At 59.6% G+C, this 19,599-nt stretch overlaps 2 protein-coding genes across 10 annotated transcripts; one reads left to right on the top strand and one right to left on the bottom strand.

Moving 5' to 3' along the window:
* Nucleotides 1–24: 24 nt before the first annotated feature.
* Lmntd2 (lamin tail domain containing 2) lies at nucleotides 25–11,336 on the top strand. The gene is given in 16 exon segments (XM_087211199.1): nucleotides 25–1,765; nucleotides 1,855–2,011; nucleotides 2,292–2,378; nucleotides 2,453–2,608; nucleotides 2,863–2,934; nucleotides 3,016–3,104; nucleotides 3,384–3,706; nucleotides 3,817–3,825; nucleotides 3,828–3,915; nucleotides 3,968–4,137; nucleotides 4,140–4,174; nucleotides 4,263–4,382; nucleotides 4,473–4,649; nucleotides 4,808–4,889; nucleotides 4,966–5,018; nucleotides 5,106–11,336. Coding segments are annotated over 16 exon segments (1,932 nt in total). The 5' UTR covers nucleotides 25–1,586; the 3' UTR covers nucleotides 5,241–11,336.
* Lrrc56 (leucine rich repeat containing 56) lies at nucleotides 5,253–19,594 on the bottom strand. Of its 9 annotated transcripts, XM_021264056.2 has the most exons (14): nucleotides 18,556–19,594; nucleotides 17,039–17,249; nucleotides 16,554–16,744; nucleotides 14,962–15,323; nucleotides 13,507–13,567; nucleotides 9,236–9,301; nucleotides 8,966–9,166; nucleotides 8,142–8,325; nucleotides 7,646–7,798; nucleotides 7,504–7,568; nucleotides 7,185–7,324; nucleotides 6,884–6,993; nucleotides 5,945–6,048; nucleotides 5,253–5,283 (listed from the first exon to the last, which is right to left on the bottom strand). In XM_021264056.2, exons 1-14 carry the CDS (start codon nucleotides 18,649–18,651, stop codon nucleotides 5,263–5,265), a joined length of 1,965 nt encoding a protein of 654 aa, XP_021119715.2. In that variant the 5' UTR covers nucleotides 18,652–19,594; the 3' UTR covers nucleotides 5,253–5,262. The 9 variants fall into 9 exon arrangements, with proteins under 9 accessions (XP_021119715.2, XP_021119711.2, XP_021119714.2 ...); XM_021264052.2 differs by having other exon boundaries at nucleotides 5,253–6,048; XM_021264055.2 differs by having other exon boundaries at nucleotides 5,253–6,048; nucleotides 9,002–9,166.
* Between the last annotated feature and the right edge of the window lie 5 nt (nucleotides 19,595–19,599).

Below are 19,599 nucleotides of genomic sequence, written 5' to 3'. Positions count from 1 at the left end.
CTTGCCTCTCCCCTCCCCGCGTGCCCAGGTGTGGGCGGGGCCAAGGCTCTTGGGGCGGGGCCTGTCTCGGGGGCGGGACCGGAGGAGACAGAGCTCCGCCTGGAAACGGGACAGAAGGGTTTCTACAACCGTGCTTGACTTGCAGCGCGGCAGGTGTGCGGCCCCCTACCGGGCCGACTTCCTCCTCAGCCTTCCAGCGTGACAGGTCTCCGACCAGGGAAAGGGCTCCGGCCCCGACCCTGCAGCCCTGGAGTGAGTCCCCGGGGCGCCGGTCCAGAGCCTCCTCTCCTTCCCGCACTCTCCCTGACTCCTCTGCAGAGGCTGGGCCCCTACAACCCTGCTCTCTTAGAGCTGGCGGCCAGGAGCACGGGTTTGGGGCACAGTGAGCCCTCCGCGGTGAAATGAAGCCCTGAGGGCCGAGGAGCTCCTGGGCTGGCGCTGGTGGGCGCTGGAGCCTGGCCGGGGGTGGGGTGGGGGCCGCCCCGAGGCTGCTGGGACAAAGCCCCAGGCTCTTTGTCTGAGGCCCCCTCCTGAGCTGTGGCGTCCAGGCCTTTACCCAGGACTTTGCATGAGGCCAAAGAAGGTTGGAGCCGCTCCCCTACCCACCCCTGCTGTCCGGAGGGAGAAACTTAAATCTGCTCGGAAAGCCGGGGGGGGGGGTGGTGGTGCACAGAAGTGGAAGGTGTGAGTGATCAGGACAGGCAGGACAGCTGGAGTGCTCCACACTGTCCAGGGCTCGCGGGGAACCTCCCCCGCGCAGAGAGAGTGCAGGTGGATTGGAGAGTTATGAGTGCCAGCCACTGAGGTCTGACTCTGTGGGTGGAGTTCAGGACTGCCCCTCCCTTCGCTTCTCATCATCATTTTCAGTCCCCCCAAGTCAGCTCAGGGCCCATTCCCTGCCATCTCGGAACACATCCACACCCACCCTGGGCTCCCCACCCAGGGTGGGTAATGCCCCAAATACACACCCATCATCACCTGCCAGGCCAGGACTACAGGCCTGGCTGGCTCAGCTTAGCCAGGCAGTGCACCAGCCTCTCAAATCTCCGTGCTCTGGAGTGTGCTGTGGTCTCCCTGGAGGCTGCTGGTAATAAACGGCCCCTCCCCCTTCTGGGAATCTGTAGCCAGGACAACGGTGTAGAACCCTTCCCTCCTCAGGCCAGCTAGAAGCTCCAGCCAGGCGAGCTGGTGGTGAGGCCTTAGGCTGGGGGGGACATGAGTAAGAATCACAGGCAAAGGGCCAGCACCTCTGGCCCTTGCTCTAGGCTGAGGGCAGAGAGCATAAAGAAGACAACAGGGGGCTGGGGATTTAGCTCAGTGGCGCTGGCCTTATAAGCAAAAGGTCCTGAGTTCGATCCTTGGTACAAAAAAAAAAAAAAAGACATCAGGGGAAGTGGACACACTGGGGATACCTGTGTGGCTAGATGTCCCATGCCCTGGGCATCTCCTTGGGCCTTCTCAGAGAGGGACCCCCTGTGACCTGGCTGTGCTGCCTGGTCCTCTGATACATAAGGCGAACCCAACGGCATCTGGGATGCAGGGCAGATGTGGCCCTGCTACCCCTTAGCTCCCCACCTACTTCTAGGATGGCCCCCAAGCCTGGCCAGGAGTCTGAAGAGGAGCAGGTGCCACTGGCCCTGGCAGGAAGGGAGCCAGTTGGCAATGACTCTGGGCCTCCAGCCACCATACCTACAGACACCATGGCTTCCTCATGCCCTTGTAACACCAGGCCCCCATCCACAGAGGTGGGGTCCATCAGCACGAAGTAAGAAGAGGGGGGTGGGTGGCCAGCCTCCTGGGCTAAGCCATCCACAGGGCCAGGCCTGATGGTGCAGTGAGGTGCTGGGGCTGTAGGTTAGTGCTGGAAGCCCTGGACCCCTGGACACTACGGTTGCTTTGGGAGCAGCGAGAACTGGAGATCCAGGCTCTGCGGTGGGCTATCTGGCGGGGCCAGCATGCTCGGCAGCAGCACATCCTGCAGGAGGTGGCAGGACTCCCACCTGAGAGGTCAGCCCAGCTCAGCTCCTGTCCTGTCCTGACCGCTGAGCCAGTCCTCACCCTGACCTCGGCCTCTAGTCCTAGTCCTTGCCTGCCCCAATGTTCTACCTGAAACCTGAATTCGTTACCAGGCTATAAACCAACCCTAACTGGGCATGCTGACCCCTGCCCAGACCTGCTAGGCCTGATCTGCTCTGGCCTGCTGCACTGTACCCCAGTGTGTGATGGCAGTGGAGCCATTCTTTGCCGCTGACCTAGAGGTGGGGACAGCCAAGATTGCTTCTCCTCCCAAGAGCTCCCACAGCCAGGACACATTCCTGCAGAACCAGGTCCAGAAGCTGACTGTGGAGCTGAGAGCACAGAAGGAACAAGCCCAGCTGGTGAGGGTGTCAGATGGTAGACGGGCAGGCCCCAAGGGAGGGGGCACTCCTCACTCCCTGCCACTCCTGTCCAGGAGAGGGAGTGCTTAGAGGCACAGCTGGCACAGACCATGGACAAGCTGCAGCAACTGGAGGCTGAGCTGCAGGCCTTCCAGAAGTCCTGCCTCCTGCATTTAGCCCAGTCCTCCTGGCTGGGCCGCATCCTGTGGTCCCAGACAGGCAGTGTGGAGGTGAGCCCATGACCTGGCCTGTTGCGCTCTGCCACGTCTGCATCCCTCCCCAACTCTCCCTAGGCCTCCCCAGGGGAACCAGCAGCCCTCATCTAAGCCGGTGTGTCTAGGGACTCCTGGCCAGCCTGGAATCTTCTGCCCTGCTGCCCCACTCACCTGACACATATTGCTGGTAAGGATGGGGGGAGAGGTGTGGAGGGCAGCAGTGCCCTCCCACCAGCCCCTGTGCGCTGGCCCGTGGGCCCTTCCTATAGGTGATCACCACAGACACTCTAATGGAGCCTGGGGACTCCTCCGAGGGTGATCAGAAGCCCACTGCTGGGGAGGTGAGTGAAGTCTCCTCCATACCTGATTGGGCCTCTGGGTCCTGAGGCGAGTAAAGCCTGTCCCTATTGCTTTCTGGCCAGGGCTTCCAGATGGAGGATGTAGATTGGAACAGCATTGCTCAGCGGTACCCCAACCTTCTCACCAGCATCCATTCCAGCTCAGAGCAAAAGTAACTGCTGGGCAGGGATCCCTGGGAGCCAAGGCAAGGGAGGGCTTCCCTCGGCAGAAGTGGACGGGCCCCAGTTCTATCCTTCAGTGTCCCTAGATGAGTCCCCAAACCCCTCTGTCCTCACCTCTGATCTGTAGAAAGGTGAGGAGGAAGGGAAGGTGCTCCTGGCCCATCACAGTCCTGCCAGGAAAGGGATCTGTGTCCTGGGTATGGGCAGCACAGCTGGACAAGGCTGGGGTCTGGGAGCCAGGGCAGCCAGTGAGCAGAGCATGGCTCCAGGCAGCCCCAGCTGCCCTCAGGGCTGGACTCACCAGGCTCAGACTCCCCCTGCCAGCTTGTGGAGAGGCAGCACAAGAGCCTGGAGTGGAGCACTCTGCCCTTGGAGGGCACTAGCAGCTCGGGCATTGCCAGCTTGGACTCCAGCAGCCGCCAGCTGGTCCTGCATCCCTGGGTGCAGAAGGTGATAGGGCACCCGCCACCGGCAGCAGACGCTGCCTCTTCTGAACAGATCGAAGTGTTGGCAAAGAGCTTCAGTGGAGACTCTGAAGGTGGACTGTGGGGGTCTCCCCAGCACTCCATTACTGTCCAGAGCCCTAAATCAGGTCCTTCCGCCCCCAGAGTCCTGCCCCTTCCCTCCCAACGACAGGGGACACCACCGTTAGATGCTAGGTGGCCGACCCAACCCCCTTCCCAAAAGGGCTACCTTCCCTAGATCTCCGGAAATGCGTTCCCACCAGTTCGGCCAGCTCTCCCTGGAGCCCGGGGCAGACCTCTGCCCCCCTGCGCCGGGCACACACCGAGGTGAGGGGCAGTCCAGCCAGAGCGGGTCGGGAGGGCATGAGGGCAGGGCGGAGTCTGCACAGCACCCGCTCCCGCCCTAGCCGGGCCTGTGGCAGCCTGCAAATCGTGGCTGTCAGTCACCGGGAGAAGTTCCTGGGCATCCTCAACTGCTCATCACCGGACACGGCAGACCTGGGTGGCTTGGTGCTGCGGCAGCGGGTGTGGGACTGTCTGGTGCACATGTTCCGCTTCCCCCCAGCACGATGCTGGAGCCTCGGCACCACCTCACGGCGCCCCCCCCCCCGCCCAGTCCTGCCCCGCTGCGCTGAGCCCCGGCCCGCCGACCCCCGCCCCCTCACCCTGCACCCGCTGTTCTAGGTGTGGGGAGAAGGCACCGGGGGCATCCAGCAGCAGCCGCCCTTGTCCTCCGGCCAGGACCCCCTCCAATTCCACTGTGGCTGGGACTGTGTGACGCTCCTCCTGGATGCCGAGGGCCAGGTCAGGGTCCTGGCCCCCCCGGGGGCATCCCTGGAGGGCGGCCCCTGGCCTCACGGGATGGAGTGGCCCACTAGCCGCTGTGGCCTGCAGGTCCTCAGTGAGCACCAGGCGCCACTCCACGTGACCTCGGGTTTGAGCATCTTCGCCAACAACACCGACTGGTCCATTGACCGCTTCCCGCTCCCCAAGGCCGGAGCCGGACCCAATCCCGGGCATCTCCAGCGCAGACCTCAGCCCTCGAGCCAGGGCCGGGCGCCGAAGGCTGAGGTGGGCACCGCAAGCCCTTTCCCGGATGCCCTGCTTGGCCCCCCCAGCCCACTCCCCCACCCCCTGGCCCAGTGCTGTCCTGCACCTCCGCTCCTGGGCAAGGGACACCCCCCTCACCACCTGCTCACCTGGTAGGAAGTGCTTTTCCTGACCCCCAGAAGCCTGTCCACCCGCGGGAGGTGCCAGCGCAGCCTGAGGGCGCCAAGCTCAAGATGTCCGAGCCCCTGCCTACCATCCCTGGTGAGCGGAGGTTCTGGGTGCTGGGGGTGCGGGGGCCAGGATGTGCCTGACTTGACCACCGCCCTTGTCCGGGCAGAGGCAGCGTGGAACCTGGAGCCTGGCGTACTGGGGAAGGAGTGCAGGGTCTGCGTGAGTGTGTGCCCCAACTCTAATCCTAACCTGCCCCACCTGCCCAAGGTGCAGCCAGCCCGCGTGCTCAGGGCTCAACCCCCCTAGGTGCGCCAGAGAGGTGTGGACCTGGGCTGCCCCATGGTAGCCCTGTCGGTACAGAGCACAGCAGAGAGCCGGTTCGGCTTCTGTTTCCTCTGTTGCCCACCCATCACCGCAGATGTGCACCTCTGGCAGGTGTAGACCACACAGAAATCCAGCCGCATCATTTATTGACCAATGAGGCCTACAAAATAAAACACAGTCTGCACACCCGAGAGTTGAAATGATTTGCACCTGCCCCAAGAGGAAGAACTGCACCCCGCCCTCAAGTGGGGAGCCCCACAGATCCACCAGGGATGAGAGGCCTGGTGGAGTGAGCAGCTTGGACCCTGGGCCCCCAGAAAGCCCAGGCCAGCTCCAGCCCCCTGGTCCAGGCCTGACTGCACCTGGGAGGTCTCTTCTAGGTCTGCCTGGCTGGCTGTTCCCAGGAAGGTCAGGACCCAGGAAGGTCCCAAACCCAACTCCCTCCACCCAGGAGGACCTTTCCAGGGCCAGGCCTACCTCCCACCCTCCCACCCCGGATGCTCTGGGTCTATGGGACCAGGGTCCTCAGGGGCTCCCAGGACCCCAGGGGTGCCCACTGGGCACCATCCAAGCAAGCCTGGCAGTGGTGGGCTTTGCACCAAAGGTGAGGATGGACTGGGGTGCAGGGCTCAGGTACCACAAGCAGCAGAGGGCTGGGGGTCTGGCTGCTGGATCCAGGGCTGGCTTTGGCTCAGGATGTCACTGGGCTTGAGGGTGGGACCTGAGGCGCCCTCCAGGGCTCTCAGGGTGGTCACTGAGGCCAACCCCTTACCCAGGCCAGGCCCCAGGCTGCCCAGGGCTCTGAGCCTCCGTCCTCTGACCTGCAGGTCAGCAGAGCCTCGGGGGGAGCTGCTGGCCGGGTCAGGTGGCATTGGGTTCTTGGGAGGAGAAGGGGTCAGATGACAGCCTAGTGTCTTGGAAGGCTCTGAAAATCGAGGAAAGAGCAAGTCACAGAGTCCCTGACAGACACGGGGCCTCCAGGTGAAAGAACCTTGCCCACCGTGATCTTCCAGCCTGGGGGCAGTGGCCAGCTGTGGGGGGTGGCACTGCCAGAGAAGGCTTGAGTGTCTGCTGTGGCCTTGGAGGTGGCAGCAACCGTGTTCCCCAGGGCTCTTCCCTGTACTCCCCAGGCTCCCTGGCTCTGGGACACTGGGACCCCATCCCTTAGGACCTCTCAAAGGCTGATGGTCCCAGGTCAGTAACTAAACTGCTATAGTGAGGCAGCTGGTCAAGGTCACCCAGGGCCGAAGCACCCCTTTTCCCAGAGTGTCCCTGCCTTGGCATCCCTCCGGCCATCCCTCTTCCAGGCCACCTGCCTGGTGAATGCTGGTGCCCACTCATGGTTGTCTTAGCCATGCCCCCAGAGAGCAGGCACACGGCCCTGTCTTAGCCCCCAGGGTCACTGTGCTGACCTTGAGTCTCTGTTCCTGTTGCCCTGGCGGCAGCTTCCCTCCCCAGGCTTCCCTACCATGCTGGCCTAGGGTCTTTCTGCCTCCCAGCTGTGGTCACCTAGGCTAGTGTCCCTCAAAGGGCCCTGCCTGGCTTGATCCTGCAACCCTGAGTCCAGCACAGGTGCTGCCTTCGTCTTCCAGTGGGGGTGATGGCCTGTCTTCTGCCCAAGAACTGAGCGTGCTGGTGGGGATATGGGGCTGGCCACCCTAGCTGCGAGGCCCCACACCCAGGAGAGCACTGTCTGGCACAGCCCTCTAGAGCTAGTAGGTAGAGGTGGGGGTGCCTGTCTCCAGGTGGGGAGACAGTACCTGAGGCCAGGCCTGGGGAAGGCCTGGGCCCAGTCTGGTCCTCTTGGTGTTCAGGGGCTCTCCGAGGGTCCTGGGGAGCTGCAGCCCCTTCCTGCTGGGACCCCAGTGGCCTGTGGGAGAAGAGGGAGCTGAGGTACAGCCTTGCAGGGCGACGCTGGCCTGTCCCACGAGGCTGGCACTCCCATCACCAGCTCCTCTGGCCTCCTGGGACAGGTGACCCCTCAGCCAAGACTCCCCTAGCTACAAGACCCCCAGGCCAGATGAGACACATGGTAGCAGGGCTCAAGGGGAGGGTACCCACCACAGGTCAAGCTCCCTCCAGGCCGGAAGCCCAGCCAGCACCAGGAGACCATGGCTATCTGTAGAGTCAGGTTGTGGGGTGGAGGGGCTGGCAGCCAGACCTGGTCTGGTTGGGGATAGCTGCTCCGGTGTGACTCGGGCCTGGAGAGGAAGAGGACTGATGTGGAGACCCTGGCCCTGGAAAGGCTGTAGAGCAGGGCACTGCCCAAACCAGAGGCCCTAATGCTGGTTCCTCTGAGGAGAGACCTAGGTGGCAGTGCCCTGTCTGAGCTGGAGTCCTTGTGCTCCCGCCTAGTCACCTAGGGATGGGGCAGACATACCTGGAACTGGTGCCTGCGTTCCCACAGGCCTTTGGTGAGGTTCCCGCAGAGGACCTGACCAGCACCTGAGGAAGAGGGTGTGGCTGGGCCTGGCCTGGGGTTGGGGCTGCAGAATCAGTCTGGGCCAGGGTGGGTCAGTTACCATAGGTGAGGTTGCTGGCGTGGTCTTCAAGGGCTGGGTCCTCAGGGAGCAGCCCTTCAGTCAGGGGTCCCAGCAGGGACAAGACCCAGGGCGGAGTCTCGGGCAGGCTTAGTGCTGGGTCACGTTTCTGCAGGGTGGCTCCGTGGGTTTGGTCTAGCCAGAGTCAGAACCAGAGGTCAGGGAGGCCCACACCAGCTAGCCCGACTCTGTACCAAGAGCATGGCCCTGCCGTCATGAAGCTGTGTGGCTCAAGGCTGGCCTCTGACAGTCTGCCTTCCCAGACAGACTCTCCTCTCTCTGCAGACCAAGGCAAGGCCTCTGTGCTGCTCACAGGGGCAGTGTCTCAGCCAGGGGCAGGGAATGAGGGGCAGTGGTGCACTCTGGAGAGGCCTGGGGGGGCCAGGGTAGGGGCTTCCCCTCCCTGGGCTGGGCCCAGGCCTCTTCTGGGTGGTGTGCTGGGGCAGAGGGCAGGTTTCCAGGTGGGTGGCTGCCCTACCCAGTGAGGGGAGGACACTGCCCAGCATGCTGCCTTCCTTGATGGCCTCTTTCACCATGAGCCAGTCCTGGCCCATCTCCCGGGGGGCAGGCAGATCAGCACATGTGGTGGGCACCTCGTCCAGGATGCACAGCTGGGGCACGAGCTTCCTCACTTCTGCCCTGTAGTTGTAGCACCCAGGGGCCTACGGGAAAGAGGAAGGGGTAGTGGGTCTGGTCTCCTGGGCCCTTCAAGCCTGCTGGGTGCTGGTCTTCCTCCCTCAGCCCTGCCCCCGGACCACAGGACAGGTGACCTCTCCATTCTCAGGCCATGGGGCCCAGATCTAGGGATGTCCTCTGGCCATTGGGGCTGCCCCGAGCTCAGGGTCTGGGCCAGCAGAGCAGCCCCTCTGCCCTGGATGGGTGCTGGATCTGGCACACGTATTACCAAGTGTAGTGCAGGGCACACCCCACCATGCAGGGGCAGGGGCCCATACCCTGCAAGGCATGTGTGAGTGACAGCCCTAAGCAGGGTACATACATCCTGCCTGGCACACAGGCCTGCAGGGGCCGCGGGGGCACTGGACAAGGCCCATGTGGCCTGTGCGGCCCAGGCAGGCATGTACGCGCTTCTGTGGAGACTGCGCCTGGCAGGTGTGGCTCGGTGCACAGGCCTCCTGGGGGACAACGTGGGCTGAGTGGCAACCTGTGTGCATGTGTCTGTGGGGCTCACTGGGCTGGCCCCAGGGCACACTGGAAGCCATGGGCCTCCAGGCTGAGCTCACAGCGGCCCTACCCTGGAGCCAGGTGCCCCGCACATGCTGCCTGGGTGCCTGGATCCCACACCTTGTTAGCTGGGCCGGCGGCTGGCTGCAGGCATACCAAGTTGCCCTCCAGAGTGAGTGTGGTCAACCTCGGGCACAGCTGCAGGTAGCGCACCTGCTCCAGGTCCTCCACGCTGTTGCCCTCGAGGTCCAGCACCTTCAGCTGGTCGAGTAGGCATAGTGGGCTCAGGTCTGAGATGTTATTGTAGGAGACGTAGAGCTCCTGGAGGCAGAGGGGTCTCAATGGCTGTCTAGCTGCCTTCATACCCTGCCCTGGGGACTGCAGACCCACCTGCAGTGCCGGGAAGGAGCTGATGCCATCCAGGTCAGCAAGGCCACATCGAGCCAGCCATAGCACCTGCAGGTGGCCGAGAGAGGTACCTAGGTCTCTGTGGAAGGGGTCGCTGGTCAGTGCCACCCTGGGGCAGGGTGCACTGCATCTGGCTACCTCCAAGCAAAGGAAGAGGCCCCAATCCCTGCTGCAGCCTCCTGGACTGGGGCACCATTAGAGGATCCCCCGGCTCCTCCAATGCTGGGTGGCCTGGGCCTGGCCCCAGGGAGCTGCCTTTACCTTGGGTTACCTGGTCCCGATCTGCTGCCCACTGCTGTGCCTCCCTCCCTCCCACCCTGGCCTCAGGGTGTCCCTATGTCCCAGAGCTGGCTTCCACCCTGGGGGGCCTACGTGCATCTCTGATGGCTCCCTTCCTTCTGCACACGCCGTAGCCTCAGCGCTTAGGTGCCCATGAATTTCTCCTCGCTGTTAGTCTCCAGCTCACAAATGCTTTGCTTATTTCTTAGCCATTCATCCACCTCCGCCTGTCCAGTGTCCTGGCTGGGATTTGAGTCCAGCTATCCCTCCAGGTGGCTCTTGGAAACTCCTTCATCTCTAGCTGCTCACTGTTGTCTGCAGCCTCTGCTCATGCGGCCATTTGCAGGGGTGTAAGCTTCTGGGTTCTGGGTCTTCCCACCATGCATCGCTCCACTGACTTCTGGCTTTGTGTTTCAGTGGAGAAGTCTGAGGGAACTGTTGCTTTTTCATCCTTAGAAGACAACTTGGACTGGGCACGGTGGTGCATGCCTGTTTTCCTATCTACCTAAGAGGCTAAAACAGGAGGATCAAAAGTCTGTCAGCCTGGGTAATTTATTAAGACCTTGCCTTAGAGCCGGGGATTTAGCTCAGTGGTTCTGCTGCCTGCCTTGCAAGCGGGAAGTCCCGAGTTTGATCCCCGGTACCAAAAAAAAAAAAAAAAAAAAAAAAAAAGAAAAAAAGAAAGGAAAGCTTTTAGGGCCGGGGATTTAGCTCAGTGGTTTCGCCGCCTGCTGCGCAAGCACAAGGACCCAAGTTCGATCCCCGGTACAAAAAAAAAAAAAAAAGACCTTGCCTCAAAATAAAAGAAAAAAGGGCTGATATGTAGCTCAGTGGTACAGTGCTTTCCTAGCACATGTGAGGACCTGGATTCAATCCCCAGTACTGAAAAGAAGAAATCCAGCTTGATCTCTTTTCCTGGCTGCCACATTGTTCTTCATCAGGATGTGTCTGGGATGGTTCTGGGACTCAGCTCTCTCTTCTGTCTGCAGATGTAAGGCTTTTTTTTCCCCCTGACAAGCCTCCTGTAATCTATTCAATTATTTTAGTGATCTTTCCAACTGCACTCGTGGTTTTGCCCACTTCCCCCATCCTGTCTTCTGTGGGCTGTCCTGGGATTCCTGCTTTCAGAGATGTCCTCGTCCCCATCACAGGGTGCTCTGTGGTCCTCCTTTCAGAGCACCAAGTCCCACAGCAGGCATGGGCTAGGCCCTGCTGCAAGGGAGTCCTGCAGCCTCCATGTCTCCAGGGCCAGAGGCCCAGCCAGGCGGGCCCACCCTCTTATCTTGGGGGTGTAAGTATCAGGGCATGGCCAGTAGGTGCTGCCATATTCAGAGAAGACAGGAGAAATGGGAAGATTACAAAAATTCTTAGAAATAATGACAAACGGGAAAGCATACAGCATGTATGGAGTTCCACCTGAAGGTACACATGAAGAGAAATCAAGGTTTAAATGGATTCATCAAAACTCCGTGCTCTGGCTTGTGTCTAGATGTCCCCCCAAAGCCTCATGTGGTCATCAGTGGGCTTTTCAGAGATGGCTGGATCTAGAGGGTGTGATGCTGGGATTGATTCATGGTGCAGTGCTAGGATTAAGGGTGTGAGCGCTGCCCACCCTAAAGACAGGTAGCCTGGATAAGATTAAGGGCCAGAAAGAGGCTTGTTGTCTATTTGCTTTTGCTGCCTTCTGCCTCCCATGAGCTATTTCTCCTCTGCGATGCCCTCTGCCGTGCCACCCTGGCTTGCAGCCCGACTAAGAACTGAAACCTCTACAAACTGTGAGCCAAATAAACCTCTCCTCCTTTAACTTTGGGTGTTGAGTATTTTGTCTCAGCAATGAGAAAAGTAGCTAAGACACTCTGGAAGGGTTAGAACAACTGAACTAAACACTTAGCTCGAGGAGCCAGAAAGAGAACAAATGCAACAGCAAGACCAAGAAAGAGGGTGTGATGGAGAAGAAAAGGAAGCAGTGGCCTAAGAGGAGTCTGACAGAGTCCAGGGCTGCCTCTCCTGTAAGGCATCAGGGTCTCAGAGAAAGACGAATGATGCCAAGAGAGGCACAGAATTGAAAAAGAGGGATAATGGCAGGCAGGCATGGCTGCGATGTAGACTACTCAGCGAAAGCGTACACCGGCAGCTTTAAAACCAGGCATAGGTGGCACCAACATAAACACAAAACTCAAGTAGACTGATAGGCATCCATAAATCTCCAGATCTGAACCAGTCTTTAAAAAATGTTCTAACTGCCAGCATGGTGGTGGTAATGGCTGCCTATAATCCCAGCTACTCAGGAGGCTGAGGCAGGAGGATCTGCATAAGGAATGAAGCTTTGCAGTGAGTGGGCTGCAGGCCTGCAGAGTCAAGAAAGGCCACAGGTAGATGGGAGAAGGGTAGGGTTCTTGGTGGCCTGGAGTGGGGGCCACCTTCCCGATGACACCCAAAGCACTGGCAGGGGAGCAAAGACAAGCAAGGGCGTTTGGGTGAAAGTGCGCAGGCCATGGGCATCAAGAGTAGAGCAGTCCCAGGGGTTCAAAGACTTCCTGAGGACAGAAGCCACCTGGACAGTTAGCACGGAGAATGTGAGGACAGAAGGCAGGGCACAGGGTGCACAGAAGGTGTCCATTCAGCCACTTCCAGTTTCAGAGGTGGCAGAGAGGGCCTCCTCTATGCCAGCCCTGTGCTGAGCCCCTCTGATGGACTGCTAGACTCGGAGACTCTGCTGTTGGGCTGCTGGCCGCTTGGTGATGGTGGCCCACACAGGTGTTCAGAACATTAGCCTTCACATCAGCACTGTTTCCAAATGAATCCTTTCAGCTTCTGAGGAATAGGCAGCTACAATGCTAACAACGTTCTTTCCCAGCCCTTAAAATTCTGCCTGAGATTTTAATATACTCAAGATTCTGGGGTCAGCCAGGTTATAGCAGTTTTACTTGAGGTGTGGTGGCACCTACCTATAAGCCTGGCATTCTGATGTTTATGGGAGTGTCCTATTTAATCAGTTTCCCTCTGTTTGGTATCAGGAATCCAACTCAGGACCTTGTGCCTGCAAGGCAGGCGGTGGAACCACTGAGCTAAATCCCTGGAGCAGTTTTTGTTTGTTTTTGCTGGGAATTGAACCCAGGCCTTTGGACTGAGCTATATCCCCAGATCTTTTACTTTTTATTCGGAGAAAGGGTCTGGCTAAGTTATTAAGTTGCCCAGACTGAGCTCAAACTTGCAATTTCCCTGCCTCAGCCTCCTAGGTGCGGGGTCACAGCAGTGTCCTCTGCATCCAGCTAAACCAGCAACATTTACACAAAACTCTCTTTTCTCCAATTCTTCAGCTTTGTTCTATGCAGTCAAGGAACTAAGAACCGTGAGGCTGTCTTAGTTTTGAAGGTTGTCTTTTAGGCTAATTACTAAGAAGCCCTGCTGTGAGAGTGTGGAGCTTTCTCAGCAGTCAAGTCCCTGTTTCAGGAGATGCAGGTTTTGTGCAGCTCTATGGTCAGTGAGGATGAGGCCACCTGGTTCTATTGCCAGGGTTGCCAGCCACCTCCGGTAGTCACCCTCATGATGCAGCTGACACTCTGGAACTCCCACACCTTGGTTGGTTTTGCAATGTCTGCCAAAAGCACCCGCACCCCACTGGTTGGGGTCCCTGCTGGAGGTCTGTGAGCAGCTTTCAGGCTTCTCGGCCTCAGGAGTTAATGGGACCACTCTGGCCTGACCCCATCTCTGGGTCTGCATGTGGGTGCCTCTCACTTTGGGGTGACAGAACTCTGGGGGTGTTGGGCTGGAACCAGATTGGAAGATCCTGGGGCACAGGTCCCTGCAGAGACCCTCAGGGGATCCCTGGAGCAAAGGTCTCAGATGGTCCTCCGCTGCCTGCCCACCCTCCCAGCATCCAAAGGTGAGGCCAGACTCCTACTCCTACCAGGGTGAGCAGGAGACCCCCAGACCCCCCCCTAGGGTAGGACCTCATGCCAGGCTGCACTCACCTGAGGGAGCCCAGGCGACTGCCAGTCAACTTCAGCTGGCTCAGGTTGGGCAGGTGCATCCCTGGGGCACAGGAGGACGGGTTGGCTAGGCCCTCAGCTGCCCATCTCCTTGGCCCTTCCTCTGTGCAGAAGCCTCTCTCCACACTGCCCAGAGACCAGCAGGCAGCAGAGGGCCCCCCCCCCCAAGGCCCTGGGCACCACTGACCACTAGCGATCCCGAGTCCTCCTCCCTCCCACACCCTGTCAGATGGAGACGGTGCACTGCTCAGGCAGCCGGCCCTGGGCTGTGAGACCACAGGGCTGCTGCACTGATCTCCAGGACTCAGCTTAGGGCACAGAGCTGGCTGGGCAGGCTGCGGCCGGCCCGAGCTGCCTCCACCTGGCCACAGGCTCCTTGGCGCCCCCACCACGGTCTAGGGTCTGCATCAGCATGAGGCAGTGGGGATAGATCACAGGAGCGCCAGGCCCATCCTAGTAGGAGCAGGCTCCACAGAGAGAAGGGTACAGGGTGGGCTGGTGGGCAGGGCTCAGGGCCCACGCAGAGGGGCACAGTAAACTGTCAAGGACTTGTGGGGTAGTTGCAAAACAGAAATCAAGACCAACCACAACGGGACATGGCTAATCCCACAGGTAATCAGAGAGATGAAAACCAAGCTGACAGCGATCCTGGATAGCAAGACTCCTGGTAGGATGGTTGGTGAAATCTAAATAAGGTCTGCAGCACAGATAAGAACCATGTATCAGTGTCACTTCCTGGCCAAAGTCAGGGTCCTATGTGTGGATAAGGGAGTGTCCCCTGCTGACAGGAAGCACGCTGAAGCTGGGCAGGGTGGTATACACCTGTAATCCCAGCACTTGGGAGGCTGAGGCAGGAGGATCGCCATGAGTTCGAGGCCAGTCTAGGCCACATAGTGAGTTCAAGGCCAGTCTGAACTACATAGGAAAACCCTGTCTCCAAAGGAAAAAAAAAAAGGAGCATGCCTAGTACTGACGGGCAGTGTATTGATTAGAGACTCTCAAAAGGATTAGAAAAATAAGCTGCCTGCTTAGGTGCATGTATTCGTGTGTGTGTGTGTGTGTGTGTGTGTGTGTGTGTGTGTGTGTGTGTGTACACATGTGCGTCCATACAAGATGGGGAGAAAGATGAAGCCCACACAAGCAGCAGTTGTGGATAGAGACCACTCTGGGAAGGGCTTATGGGGGTTCTCTATACCAGTCCCTCGATGTGTCTGTGAATTTGAAATTGTTTCAAGACAAGCATCAGGAGCCCTGACCCTATCTCCCTGGATACCATTTGAACCTTTGCTACTCTGACACCAGCGTGGCCTTGAGTACATGGTCCTGCTTGCCTGGCAAGTGCAAGGTTCTAAGTTCAATTCCCGGTACCAGAAAAAAAAGAGTTCTAGGTTGAGCCTATGGAAAGGGATGAAGGGCAGAGTGCCCGGCAGTTCTCACCGAAGCTCCCCAGGCTGTGCTCGCGGGTGTCCACACACACCTCCAGCACCCGCACACTTCGGAGGTCGTCCACCTGAGCCAGGGGCTGCTGCAGAGATCAGCGGTGTCACTGTCTGTCCCTGGACTCCCCAGGACTTTTTTTGTGGGACTCCGAGGTACCCCTGGAGCAGAGGCAGTATTCCCTGTATCCCCTGCCTGTCGGTGTGGGCCTTGGCCATGACACTCAGCTGGTGGCGTGGAAGTGGATACAGTCTGAGCAGAGGTTGGGACCCCTGGGTGGTGCCACTGCCAGAGAAGGGGCTGTCTTCGGGCTGCTGGTCCCCAGATGAGACCTTCACCTGAAGCCACAACACACCTCGGACCTGTACATGACGAGCACACGTGCACCTGAGCCTCAGGGTGCCCCTGGTCTCCTGCTGCCCTGACCTCCTGGACGAGGCCTTTTCTGGGCCTGTGAAAGGCAAGCATGGTCTCCTGGATGCTGGGCCCCCTGGCCAGGGTCAGGGGCACCTTGGAGGGCGTGAGACAGGCCAGGCAGTCATTCTGAGGGAGGACCCAGGTGGTGCCTGTACCCACAGGGTCCTCCCCTCTCCTGGGGTGGCCCATGATGGGCGGCAGGCTCTGGGTGCTGTGAGCTGCTGCAGGTTCCTTGGGGTGGCCCAGCAGAACTTCTGGGCCTCGGGTCAAGGTTAACCCTGGAGTCCCACAGCAAGTTTGGGGAAGCCTCTGCCTATGCCCAAACACAGTCGGGCCTCAGGTATGGCCCTTCACAAAGTGGGGCCCCTGTCCCCCAATACTCTGTTGTCGGGAGCAATGCTACATAATTTTAGGGTAAAATCATTTGGTTAACCTAGTTCTCCTGTCTAGAGCCCAGCTATGGAATTCCGAGACATAACTCCATTTTGGCCTCCGGTCACAATTGAGACCTCAATGATCCAGTGATGCTGTCTGTGATTCTCCAGGACAAGAAACATCCTGGGAGCTGAAAACATCCTGGGAGCTGAAAACATCCTGGGAGGAACAAACATCTACTCAGTTCCTCCTTGATCTTGGATTGTTACATCTTATTTACGCAGGATGTACTAAACTCTCTGCAAGTCATTTGTTACACTTTGTTTCTCCCGATGTACTGAATAAAAGGTGCAGTAAGCTGGGGGCTTTCCTCTTTGCTGCCCAGAGCAGCACTAATTGGGCCTAAAGCTCAGCTTCTTCTCAGTCTCATTTGTCTACCTTTCCTGTAATTTGCCGTGTGCTGCTGTGGCTCGCAGGAGACCAGGACTCACTGCAGACGTGAGTAAGGTAAGGTCCCCTTCCCCTGTTCCCCACACTCTGTGGTCTGGTTGCACACTGCCCCTGGCTCTGCTTCTAGGACAGTGGCCTTGACAAGTACTTTTGGACCTATCCTGACTCTGCCATGTCTGTGACCATGCTCACGGATATCTGTGTCTCCTGGGTTGCTGGTGCTTTGGGACCTGGTAGGAGCCCCAAGGGGGAGGTGGAGGGCACCCAACCGTGGGGGCGGTGTTGAGGGCAGCTGGAGATCTACAGAAAGGGGCCCTGGGATGTCTCCCTATGCAGACCCTCATACTTACCAAGTGGGTAGGGGACAAGGGCTCTTCCATACGCTGCTCCTTTTGGCCGGCCTGGTGTTTCTCTGGGCCCTTGCTCTGCGGGGATGGATTGTGCAGGCCCTGCCTGCTCATCTCCCGCACCCAGACACTGGCTGAGTATGGCCGAGGCCTCGGGCATCCATCCCCGGCTGGGTCCATCCACATACAACCTGCTGGGAGGGCAGAGGGCAGGGCTCTGCCTGCTGCTGCTTACATATGTGACCTGCAGGACCCCAGCTGCCTGAACCTCCCAGACCCTCCCGTTTCCGCTTTTGTTTCCTTGGGTACCACAGGATAAGTGCAGGCTGCACCCTTCTGAATGGGGCCAGAAGGCTGTGGGCCTGGGTGTGCTAGACCAGCTGCAGACAGGCACCCAGGCCAGAGTCCTCCATACAATGCTCTCCATGCCTGGGCCCAGGACCAGTCTTGGGCACTCCCACCCAGCCCTGTGTTGGCCAAGTCCCCACCTGTTGGCAGCTGCCTTCTGCTGTGGGTCAAACATCCGGGCGTGGGGGCAGCATATCCACAGGTGACACCTGGGAGACAGGGCTGGGTTAGGCTCCTGGCGAGGTCACGTGCCCAGGGGTAGCTGCACGCAAAGGGAGTGGTTACAGAGGAGATGGGGCAGGTGCCTGGCCCAGAGCTCCTTGTGATGGTCCAGGTGAGGGGTCTGCCCAGCTGAGGAGGAAGGAAGGGGGACAGTAAGGGGGTGACCCCTGGGTACAAACGAGGACTTGGTCCTCACCCAGATCCCACTCCCTCAATTCCTGAAAAGGCCCCAATGTGGCTCTAGGTGTCTCTTGCCCACCAGCCCCTCTTGCACTCTGTCCTTCCTGTGCCCAGACCCTAGCAGTGGCCTCACCTGTCCTGGCCACTTTCACCAGGCTCCTTAATGACACAGAGGCCTGTGCGCAGGCCCAGACCACAAGTTGTCTCAGCTGGGGCATAGCTCTGCCCAGAAGACTCCGTATCCCCTCTTCCTCTGCCCTCCATCCAGGCTTGGCCTGACCCCTTATTGCCCCATTCCTACCCATGCTTCCCAGATTTCTTTCTGTGATCTGACTGGGCCCTGTGTAGGCAGGACATTTGCCAGCTGTGTCCACAGGGCTGTGCTGGAGGAGGGCACTAAGATGCCTGTGAAGGAATTGGTGAATGTAGTGGGCCACTCATTTCATTTATTTAAAAGATTCATGCTTTCCCTCAGGTCTGCAGCCCTGGGGTCAGGGATGTGGTCAGCAGGGCTGTGGCAGAGCAGTGGGAGGGGCAAGCTGTTCAGGCTCGGGGCCCCATGGGCCCTGTCTACAAAATGAGCAACACATCAAAGCCCACATAAGTCTCATGGATTTCCAGCCAGCAGATCCCCCACTGCCTGCTTTTCCCCACTGGAGCAAGCCCAGCCAGGGAGCAGGACACCCCACTGTGCCCCTGGTTCCACACTGCCCCTATCCTTGGACGATCTGCGCCCAAGGGCAGCTGGTAAGGTACTGCCATAGGCAGGCCTGCACGTCTGAGCACCACAGCCTTGGTAGTGAAGGCTCGTGTTTGGTGGATGTGGGCTCAAAGACCTCCAACCCAGACCCCAAATTCATGCTCTGCCTGGAGCCTGCCATAGCCCCACATAACCTTGCACTGTTCCTTTGAAAGTCTACAAGTCCAAGTTGGAAACTGGGGCTCTCTCAGGGTCCACACCCCAGGGTGGGCCTAGCCTCTGGCTCTTTGCTTCCCCCCTTCTCCTACGGGGCGGGGGGGACGCTGAGTGCTGGGCTTGGAACTGTAGGAGCTCAGTTGGTTCCTGCCTGTCTGTGATTTCCAGGGGAGGTCTTGAGGCTATTCCCCTGTCCTGACCTGGGTGGGTGGGTAGGGGTGGGCGGTGTCTCCTTCAAGCAGCGCCAGGGGAGGTGGGCAGCTTGGCCAGGGTCCCGCGTTTGACATCGGGGGCCATGGCTGGACACTGGGACGTGACCAGGTTGCGTCCGGCACTCACCTGCAGGCTTTGGCCCAGGTGTTCCAGCCCTGGGTCCCTCTGCTGAGAGAGCTCTCCACTCCGGGTTGTTCTTCTGGCCGCCGGTCCGGGCGTCATGGCAACGGGGGGCGGGGCTTTATTTGAATACCCAAACCTTCTCAAGCCGCGGGCACAGCGGCTCAGGGTCTGAGCCCCGCCCCTTAGCAACGGTTGCCGGAGCACGCGTCCGAGGCGCAGCGCTGAGACCCGAGAGCACCTTCTAGATGGGAAGGTGGCAACCTTCCCGCGGCGCGGACTCTGGACTGAGGACCCGGAGACGCCCGACGGGCTCTCGGTATCCTCCTCCTGGCCGGGTCTATGCGAGCTGGGCTCAGATTCGGGACTGCAAGTGGGCGGGCGCCGCAGTCCCGCCGCGGCCTCAGGGTATCACGTTTCGGTTTTCCGATGGAAAGGATGTCCTTGCACATTTTTTTATTAAAAAAAATGTTAAAAGCACTATAGAGGAGGCATCAGTGCTTGGGCTCGGGGAGACCTCTCTTCCCTCCCGGTGGCAACTTTTGGATTGGACTTGCGGAGTCCACTGGGAGCTGCAGCAGGGATGGAACCTGAAGTGTTTTGCCCAAGCTGGGGTTCGGACACCCTTGAAGCTCCCGAGTCCTCAAGGTGGGGCTTCCGCGCCCCCGCCGGGAGGGCTGCAGTTCCGCGGCCCCCAGGGGGTGTCGGATGGATCCGCCACTTCCCCGGCCCAAGCCCTGGTCATCCGCAATGTTGCCTGTCCCGCCGCACTAGCCTCCCTCCCATTTAGCCCTTGGACTTCGAGTGCTGGCACGGCTGGCGGTTCCCGAGCCTGTCCTGCGACGCCAGAGAGGCCCGTCTGTTCCCGGGAAAAGCCTGGGACCCTTCGCACCCCGGAACTCGGGCCCGCCCTCCGCGCCACTCCAGGAAGTAGCGCCTGACTGACGGGCCGCACGGCCAACCGCAGTAGGGCGTGGCCATTCGTCCAAGCGACGCCAATGGTAGGTCGCGCTGGGCTGACAGACTGGCTCAGGGCGGGCGTGGGCGGGG

This window comes from Heterocephalus glaber, unplaced genomic scaffold (assembly GCF_053883595.1).
Source record: "Heterocephalus glaber isolate CG9 unplaced genomic scaffold, H.glaber_assembly_v1.0 deba00001428, whole genome shotgun sequence".
NCBI lineage: Eukaryota > Metazoa > Chordata > Mammalia > Rodentia > Bathyergidae > Heterocephalus > Heterocephalus glaber.
This window is presented reverse-complemented; position numbering and strand designations above follow the sequence as displayed.

Excerpts from the sequence above, each read along its gene's own strand:
- Lrrc56 (XM_021264052.2), bottom strand. The coding sequence starts at position 18,651 with ATGACGCCCGGACCGGCGGCCAGAAGAACAACCCGGAGTGGAGAGCTC. Across the intron at positions 13,568-14,961 it reads GCACAGCCTGGGGAGCTTCG|GGATGCACCTGCCCAACCTG; the intron begins GTGAGAACTGCC and ends CCTGTGCCCCAG. Across the intron at positions 7,799-8,141 it reads CAGTGTCCTCCCCTCACTGG|ACCAAACCCACGGAGCCACC; the intron begins GTAGGGCAGCCA and ends GACTCTGGCTAG.